The sequence below is a fragment of the Rhyacophila brunnea genome, unplaced genomic scaffold (genome assembly GCF_057557595.1).
Source record: "Rhyacophila brunnea isolate RB1 unplaced genomic scaffold, BYU_Rbru_1.0 scaffold_3, whole genome shotgun sequence".
Classification (NCBI taxonomy): domain Eukaryota; kingdom Metazoa; phylum Arthropoda; class Insecta; order Trichoptera; family Rhyacophilidae; genus Rhyacophila; species Rhyacophila brunnea.
Genome location: NW_028232965.1, coordinates 49901411 through 49911701, shown reverse-complemented (window position 1 = coordinate 49911701; position 10291 = coordinate 49901411). Strand labels below are relative to the sequence as shown.

General features: G+C 32.0%; 1 protein-coding gene across 1 annotated transcript in view; it reads left to right on the top strand.

Moving 5' to 3' along the window:
- Positions 1-1889: 1889 nt before the first annotated feature.
- The window catches only part of PolrMT (mitochondrial RNA polymerase), a 32144-nt gene continuing 23742 nt past the window's right edge, over positions 1890-10291 (top strand). The window contains exons 1-8 of the mRNA XM_085952939.1: positions 1890-2120; positions 2234-2350; positions 4562-5153; positions 5948-6082; positions 6480-6660; positions 7279-7389; positions 7484-7645; positions 8610-8927. Of these exons, the coding sequence (XP_085809065.1) occupies positions 1970-2120; positions 2234-2350; positions 4562-5153; positions 5948-6082; positions 6480-6660; positions 7279-7389; positions 7484-7645; positions 8610-8927 (1767 nt within the window). The 5' untranslated portion in view covers positions 1890-1969. The remainder of the gene's footprint in view (positions 2121-2233; positions 2351-4561; positions 5154-5947; positions 6083-6479; positions 6661-7278; positions 7390-7483; positions 7646-8609; positions 8928-10291) is intronic.

The window sequence follows — 10291 nt, the reverse complement described above, 5'->3', positions numbered from 1 at the left end:
GGTGATTGTATGGGAAGTTATCACAACAATATGACAGGGTTGTTAGAAACTAAAATGACAATGAATTTAATAACTTTATATATTACCGATATTATCCCCTGGATCATTAGTAGCACACCCGGATACAATACCTACTTAGTTAGATACCTACCTAATATTATGACATTTTCCCAAATCAAATTATTTTATTACCTACAAGAGAAAATAAATATATAAGGTAAGTATTATCGATTACATCAATGGTCATACCTAGTCATTATATTTTTGAATAATTATTCAATTTTACTTGATTGTTTGAAGGTACCAATATTTTCACATAATATTTAGGTAAATAAGTAGGTATTATTGGCTCCATCGACAATTTGAATGTGTTTCTCCTTTTGGCATCCACTGGCCGTGAACACGTAGGTATTGTTAAATATTTATTTTATCACAAGTGATAGCTTTGACATGTTAAATTAAAACGAATTTTAATTTGTAGCAAATAGGTAGGTACCTAGGTATTGTAATAAAATTATTGACGATATCTTAACCAATAATCGACATCTGAAGTTCAGACTAGTAGGTACCGATTTGGAAATATGTACCTACTTAATAGGTAGGTATTACTAACAGCATGATAAATTTGTACTGAACGTCGAGGGGAAGTGAATTCATTGATTTCGGTAGGCACCTAGCACGAATTCAGTTTTTGTTTAATTATTTCTAAAACAATGTCGTACAGTCAATATAATAAGTAGGTACTTAATCCGGTTTTTAATATGGTTAGGTAGGTAAGTAATAAAATTACTGTCGTTTTACTTATTTCGATAATAATTACCTAGTAATTATTTTGAGTTACGACTGAAAGGCAATGGGGAATTTTAATCTAATCTAACCTAACTATTTTAGCAATTTCAAAAATGGTATCTATTGAAAAAATATTATTGAAAATATAATTTAATATTATCACATTATATTTGTGTACAATTTTGACAATATATAGTATATAGGTACCTAGGATTAAAAATTAATTATTAAGCCCAAAGAGCTGGAAGAACTTTACTGTCCAACCTTTTTGATTACGCTCAAATGTAATTAGCAAGCAAAACTCTAGAAAAAAAATGTTCGCCTATAAGTATTTTTTGCCTGTGGTTCGAATTAAACAAGTTACCTTGTATAGTGATCATTCAGGACGACCTTTATTATTTGTTGAGAATTATTCGTATGTTTTTCTAAAAGCTTTTGTTTGCAGTCTTATAATAACAAAGTTTACACCGCGGCTTTATAGCTCGTTTCAAAAGACATTATTTTGCAAAACCTCCTAATTTTTTTTTCAAATTATATAGTTAAACTTTGCTATAATCAGTCCCTAGATAAAATGCCGCCCCTAGGCAGCGCCAAAATACCGCCTCATTTTTTATACATTATTTTTATCATCCTTTCATGAGTCCAATATCTAAGAAATGTGTTGTATGGATACATTACTAACAAAATATCAGAGTAATTATTCGCAAATCTCCACGTGTCATTTCTGGTCACCAAAGACGTCGAAGGGCAACGGAAGTAAACTAGATATCGCGAACCCGACAAAACCAGTGAGCTGATTTTTTTAATGGAAAGATATTTTCGTTATTACTAAGTTTAGATAGCTATTTCTATAGATTCCAAATGATTTCCCTCGATTTGCCGCCCTTCGAGTAACTGCCGCCCCCAAGCGACGCTTAATCTGCCTACCCCGACGGGACGTCATTGGCTATAATTAATTTTTATGTACCTAGTCAAAATTCAATCTCTTTGACTGTGATATAATTTAGATTTTTCTCTATGATATCTTTTTGTAATTGCAACACAATAAATAGTTATCTATGATAGTTGCGGTATATTATTCTTGTTTGTGGTCATTTTTCACATCACATGTGATCTGACAGTTATAGAATGGAAGTTTTATTATTTTATTTTTAAATTATTAACAGAAATCATTATTAAAATGCATCGCTTTGTCAATTTGAAACTTCACTATATGAATTATTGGCAAACCATTCAGAAACATACTACATTTTCTCCGACCGGCCACGAAAAGTTTCAATTTAATTTTTGCTCATATTGTCAAAATACACTAAGAAATCATTTAAATAATGGTAAATAACACTCCTATACTTCTAAATCAGCACAAGTTTCCGTAATGATCATTTAGTTTTCCTGTTTATACTTATTTTACATGTCTGTTGCATAATACCATTTGAATTTTTAGTTCCTGGGTTAAATATAATTTCAAGGAATCAAAGCACACGTGCACTTCTAGTTCAAAAATCGGCAAGAAAGAAAAAGAAAATTCGACATGCAAAAAAATATGTGGAATTATTGGAAGGTAAAATGAGATGCCCATTTGTCTATTTAATAACCTCTTTACCATGACATAATAAGACAAAACATATAGGTATATGAGTATAGTATAAGTACTAATTTAATCTCAAACGTCAAATACCTATATATTTATATGTACCTGTACTAAGCTAAGGCATGTTTAAATGGGTGCTACTAGTGGCATCATGTTAGTAATACTAATGTATTGAAAGTACTTTTCTTCTCTCTTTCATAAATGTGTCAGAGTCTACCCTATCGATTATATGATATTGTTTCAATAGTAAATATAGAATATAGCTTATATTTTATAGTATTGTAAAATTGCTTTAACCTTAAACAATGTTTATTAGGTACGAATCTTTAGCTTACTTTGAAAAGATTCTAACTGACATTTTGGCCTAAAATGACTTTTTGGTGTGAAAAGGTTCCATTAGCCATATTCTATCATATACGTTCATTTCAGAGTCATCTATTGTCAAATATGGGAATTAGCAGTATGCCGAAGTTCTTTCTACATGTCTTTTTATATTCAAAATATGGCCATTCCAAATTTCAAACTCCTATCCTAAACAATGGTCAAGTGCAATTAGAACCTTTTCAGGTGCTTTTTACTGGTTCTCCGTCATCGTAATCTGTCAGTCGCCATTTTGGATTTTAGCTATCTTTTTGTTATCGAATTATAGTACGCGGTCCAAGCCATTATAGTATTTCGGCAAAAATTATAGGACGTGTAGAAAATGAAAGTTTTTTGTTTGTCACATAAACATAACGGAGAATTCGAGAAATTCCGATGCCCTGCTTTATCATAACACCTCTTACGACCGAAAAATGCTAACACTGGCCGCCGTCATTAACTGTCACGAAGGTTTTTTAGAGTAGTATACAACGCAAAACCACGTCCATAGACCAATATCGCACACTGAAATCTTATATTATTTATATTATAGACCTAGATTATACTTACTACGTCCCTCGCTTCACGTTATTACGATTTGCTGTGATTGAAGTACGAACATTTTACGGAACTTTAAACATCGCAACATATGAACCCCTAACCAAACCGGCAAATTCAATTAATAAAATTTTTCAAAATTGTAGTATTTTAGACGTACTATACTTTTTTAATAGTACGCGGATGAAAATGTAACTTTTCGAATAGTACGCGAACCAAAATGTACTATAATTATAGTTCGGTTGGCAACACTGCGCTCACTGACAGATGACAGCGGCCGGTGGCGGAGAACCAGTAAAAAGACCCCCATTTCAAAGTAAGGTAATGAAATTATGATTTGGAAATATCAAACATAATTAGTAAAAAAGTATAGGAACTGTAAGGCTATAACGCTTACCATTACATCATGGCTGCAGATGTCGTAACGATAATCTGTGGAACTACACTTTTCCTGCTCTTTCATGTTTATATTCTCGTCTCGAAACTCCCTCTTCAGTGTTTTTCACTAATTACATCGCTATGAAATCGGACCCATGACATATTTGATTATAGTATAGTAGTAATCCTATCACAGAAATATGGGTAGAGCTGAAGTCGTAAGTGATTGATCACAATTTCTGAGAAAGCTGTGTGGAAATGATTATCTACTCCAGTTGTCCAGCCATTTAACCAGATGTATGCTACTATGCTGTACAATTCCGTACACTCCAGACGGACCATAGAAAATTGAGCGTGTATACACACTGTACTTTACATTCATTATAATATAATAGCCCCAGTCGATTGTATTAAATAATTTAATATATTGTACACACAGCCATCTCTTGGAGTCTTGGTGAAATACTTAACTGAAATACAAGTCTTTATGATAAACTTTTAATATACCTCCAAAAAAGATATGTTTTTGGAGTTATATTAAAAAACATCCTGAGTCACCTTTTTCCAAAGCATCGATAATATTCACTTTGCATGTGACATAATCCGCTATCTGTTACACGGCGAATTTGTTAAATTTGTGTATATTTTGAAAAATCTGGATAATCGAAAATCCGGATAATCGAGGTCCGGATAATAGAGCTTCTACTGTAATAGTCGAGAAGATGTAAATAGGAACAAATTATGCGTCTTACAATCCATACAATAAAAAAGGGCCCTAAATATTTCCCAGCAATCAACGTTGTTATGCTGATTGCCGGAATCAGTGATTTTTGTACAATTATTTGACTAAAATAAAATGTTTAAGTATCTTGTATTATATTTTAGTCAGTGGTGAAGCCATGATGCAAACTAAAGCTGCAGTATCAACATTAAAGGCTTCCCATTTCTCTAAATTGGCTGCTAACCCTGACATGTCTCTGGGAGAGTTACACAAATTAAAATCACCAGCAAAGAAAAAGAAAAAAGTTGATTCCAACCCTGCTGTTGACATGGAACTGTTGCGAGAAATCGAATGCTCCATATTAAATAAATACAAACAAGATGAGCACAGGTTAGATTTCAAGGAAGACGACTGTGCTATAATTTTCGCCTCAGAATGCGTACCAAACTTACAAGCTTTACGAAATGATAATACCATGAGATTAATCAAAGACAGTTATGATAAATTTAGAAGAGAGACGGTGCGGGAACAAAAAATGAAAGACATCATTTCTGCCATCAATGAGGGAGTCAACCAAAATCTCAGTTTCATAACTGATAAAACGATTCACACCAATTCAGACAATAATCGTAATCACCAGTTGACTAATAGTAAAGGTGCCCATGAAATATTTAGAGAGTACTTATCTGAGAGAAAGCAACTGTTACTTTTAGACGCTCTAGAAACAGAGAACTTGGATCACCTCGCCGAATTTGAGTAAGTTTTTTCATTCAACAGATTAGAACATAAGATTTATTTTTAATACTACAACAGATCATGAGACATAATGACAGTAGTGCAGTAGTAGTAGTGAAACAATCACAAAAACACCCAGTATTTAAGAAAATCACATAGGTATATTGTGACAGTGAGAATTGAACCTGGATCCCATGGAGCCAGTGCCTTATGCTTCGGACATAATATTAAATTAGCTACTATCGAATATCTTCCCCATGTGTAACATTTTTGCATCCATAACACGACAAATTAATTCATGATTGTTTACTGTCCCCTCAAAAAAAAACCTTGGTTTGGATTATAAGATAAATATTGTTAATCGATATTGTTAATCATTTTCAGTATAGAATGTGTAAGAATAGGAAAAAGAAATTGTAAATTATCAATTTCGCTCAAAAACAGGATCCTCACATATAAGAGGTTCTTTTAATAGTACTTTTAATGTGTACTAGTTGATAGCTATTCCCTCGAACCATTGATTCCTTTCTTTGGATCAAATCGACACTGAAAACAGTATGAGAGTTTTACCAGACGCTGGATCCTGTGACCCAAGTCTTCATAGGCACTGTCACTAATACACTGTGGGTGTTCCTAAATAAATTTTCATCAGAAAATACACATCTGTATTAATAAACTATTTCTTTTAGTCAATGAATAATTCACAAGATTTTGAGAATGTAACATTCCATATTATATTGAACAGAAATTATCATTAATTGTATTTATTGTCAAATATAAAATGTACCTTATACCAATGCTATGTCATTTTATAGCACCAAAGAAATACATCCATACCTTGCTGAATTTGAAGAAGAATTTCAAGAGACTAACATAAAAGAAAATTTATCACCGCAGATCCTACTGGAAAATTCAGATGTAAACATTACTGATGGAGTGAACACCAAAAGGTATGTCTTGATCAGGGAACACAAAACTAATGGGAACCATTTTACTCTCTTTGTAATTGTAATCAATGACACTAGACACTTATCAGGTTTATGGGGCGGCAACAATACTTGAAGCGTGTCGGTGGTGCTAGTGTTGTGATATCATATTGTGAGATATTAGTATTCTTCCCACAAATTACAGTTGTCAGTCCTAATTATAATGCTCAGTTAACAAACATTGTTTTTGACATTTTGTACCCCGGGATCATTAACTCTTAGAATGCATCATATTATGCTGTTTTATCATGGTTTTTAATGATTTTGTTGGAATAGCTTGTATTTTCAGTTGTAGCAAATAGTAAGTAAGTTACTAGTCAGATTCTATCATTTTGTGTAATTTCAATGTTATTTTTTTCAGTAATAAGACAAAAAAATTATCAAGTGCGAAATTAAAAATAAAAAATGCGGAAAAGTTCAAAAACGCTACGCTGTTAAAAGAACGCTTTCTCAAAATGCAAATGCTCGGTAAAGAAGACACCTTGACCAAATTACTGTCTTCGCATCTAGAAATATGCTTAGCGACAGGCTCTTTGGATAAGGTATTGTAATTTGTTAAATATATAATATACATGTACACAAATGTACAATATATGTACACTTTATACCTCACTATACTGCTATACATTATTCAGCTATTTTATAAAACAACCATTTTTAATTATGACACTATTTTGATTTACTGATTCAATTCATTCTATACTTTTAAATATTTCGTATATATGCTACTTACAGTTTTTTTATGAAATCATATGGCCTTAGGAAAAGTTTATTCCTCATTTTATGTGTATTTGTAGTGTGAGTAGGGGTGTAGTGGGTAGTGCTAGTTATTTCTCATGCTTCGAAAGCAATATAGTAAACTGTTTGTAGACTGTTGGTAAACGAACTATGCTATCAAAAATCTTCATTAATTGCGTACAGGTTACTACATTGCATTCGATGCTCACGGCCGGAATATAGTCAGGCCTGTAGATTTTGGTTAATACCCAAATAAGTTCTCCCTACATTAGATTCATATAATATGACGACAGGTACGCCGAATAATCAGCTTGAATAATATTGACAATCGGTACATGTAATAAGCTCAGAGCCTTAATCCTTACCGTTTTGTAGATAGTAGTGTCTGCGAGTTGCCGTTTGAACTATGTTTTGTTTTTCAGGCGTACCAAATTTTAAAATATTACAGACACCGTGGAAAGAAGTTACCCAATCATCCGTCACTCAAGAATGTAGAGCTTTACAATATTCTTCTGCATGGATTTGCAGCTGCCGTAAGTAAATCGTCGTATAAAATGAATATTAAACCATAATATGATTGACTTATACTTCGGTTATTTATTTGTACAATTAATGTCTTAATTACAGGGAAATTACAAGATGTTATCGGATATTTTACAATTCATGAATGAGGACTCTATTGCCCTGTCTCATCAAAGTTATGCTGCAGTATTTGAATGTATTGAACTCTCAAACCTTGGTGGGAAACATGGTTTACTCGATAAGTATCAGACTGAAATGAATTCGAAGGTATTAAAATTGATTTATTGATCTATTCTTTTTAATACATTTGAATGCAGTAAAAGTATGTTATTATTAGTTCATCTAAGTAGTTTTTTTCGGAGGTAGGGAAACGTATGGATTATTAATAAAAAGGGAGCCTAACAAACTCTTTGTGTTACAACATTAATGATTCCAGAACATTTATGATTTGGTTGAATTCAGTGGCGAAGGGTGGAGGCAGGTTGTTAAGATCCGCCATAAATAGTGCACACGAAACTTTGTCAGTCATATGTATTTGTTTTCGTTGAAATAAGACTACAATGTACAGATGGTGCTGGTTAGTTTTTAAAATTCAATTAAACCCTGCGAAAACCAAGCTATAATAGATAATAGTCAAAAAATACTCATCTATCTATAAAATATCTAAAATTATGCAATTAAATCATACATAACTTTGGATATTTTATATATACAATAATATTTTTGATCTATTATAGTTTGGGTTAGACACGCAGTGCCATCTGTTTGAATAATTATGAAATACTATGCGACAAATTATCAGTATTACAGTGATTTTATTAAGAGCTTCGCTCTACATTCAACGTATTTCGTTAAAAATCTGCGGCCTGGCAATACTGCATTATGTAGTAATATCGTGAGTCATAGAAAAGGTTAACCATTATCCCTACAGAAATTTTATTCTAAGCTTTTAAAATTTAGCTGCCTTCTCGTTTTTCCGACATGTATTGCTAACATAAAACAAACAATCCTGTTCGATTCTCTTTCTCATCATCTGATAAATAAATTATAGATCACTATTTATATTGGTGAAATTATATATAGCATATTATATATATAATATTGTATAGTTAAAGTTTGACCATAATATGTGGAGTTATTTTGAAAATAGATACTTCAAATATTCTTTATTCCTGTGTAATCCCATTTATGCACATTGTAAGTTTACTAGCTTGTATGTTATATTTTACAGGGAATTACATTAAATGATTTGTTGGACAAAAGCAAATTAACTGAGAAGCAACACCAGAATGTATTTTCTGCCGTGAGACGACTGGACCCACATTTTTCACCGACTTATACGAAACCTGCCTTTGACTACAACTGTCCATTGCTTCGTCAGCTGAACAATTCTCTGACAGACAGACTGTCCTCCCCTGCTGAGGGAGTTTTGGATGCGGATGCACTGAAAAGAAAAACCTTGAAGCAGATTCAAAATGAGATTGCGGGAGTAATTGAAATAAAAAATATAGAAGTGAAAGGGAAACCATCACAGCATGTAGTATTTTGTGTAAGTGTGAACAAATTAATAAATCCATGAAAGTGTGAGTAATATGCGAACAAAACTAAAGATATTGAATAAAAGGGACAAACAGTAAAAAGTATAAGTTCTTTTAGGCTGATTACTTATAACTTGTAACTAAAGATGTTTTTACATCTCTGTATGGCCCTGGTAAATAAATCACGGATCAGATGGCGTACTATAAATGAAAAGCGGAATGACTTAAGGCCATTGGACCCGTTTTTTCCTGTCTTCTCGGAATCGCGGAAATGATAAGCATGTTTAAAACGAATTGATACACAATAAACTCTTTATTTATTTAAAATCTAATAAATAGTATTCAAGTAAAACGTTCTGTGTCATTAAAATTTTTCGAATCGCTTTACTTTTTAAAATAAATGACAATTAGTCAGTCCTGTTTTCGAAATTGGTCAAAACGACTGTCACGCCACAATGAATGTTGAGCTTAATAATAGTTTTGCAGGTATATATTGTATCAAAGAAATGGGTAAAACAATACATTTCATTGATTAACTCACGTACTTTTTTTAATTTCGGAAAAATAAAGATTTTAAAGCCATTTTAGTTTGAGTATACATCAGCCAATTTTGAATGATTTTTTCTCACAAAATAATATATACTGCACAATAAAAATATTTTTTTATTATAATATAACATTCACGTAATACTATAAATAATAATTAACAATGAAAAAATAAATAAAACCCCATACATTTGGTATAATTAGTGACGCTGTATTACTAAAACACGTTGTACATTTTCATGTATTTATCCTGTTTTCAGACGTTTTAGAAATATAATTATTTTGCAAAATTATTAAAAAAAGGCAATTTGATTGATTGATCCATATAGTTTTTTCATTCTTTCGATATTAATATAGTTAGTCGGCGACCAACTGGGATGCAGTGAGGACGTGTTTTTTTTCTTCCAGAATTTAGTTCATCGCGGAATATTATTTTGACAGACGTAATATTTACATAACAACAGTGTTAAACAAAACTTAAGCCAGTCACAGGGTTGCCACATATTTTATAAGGTAGCTTGCGTGAATTTCTTGAAATCAAAAATATGTTTATTAGATTTTTGTGCAAGTTTATTCAAAAGATAATTTACTAAACATTCTTTGAAGGTGGCTTCGTATTATACATGGGAAAATCATGAGCGGTACATTAGCCAAACCATGCGCTGGTCGCCGTCGAAGTGGAAAAACATCTCAATTGATTGCCCAACGGTACAATATTATTTTGTATCTTCAGATAATCATGCCTTTCCGTTAGCAATTTATTTTATGATAATTATTATTTTTATAATTATTTTTATAACACACCCATGATATCCACGCGGCGTAAGCG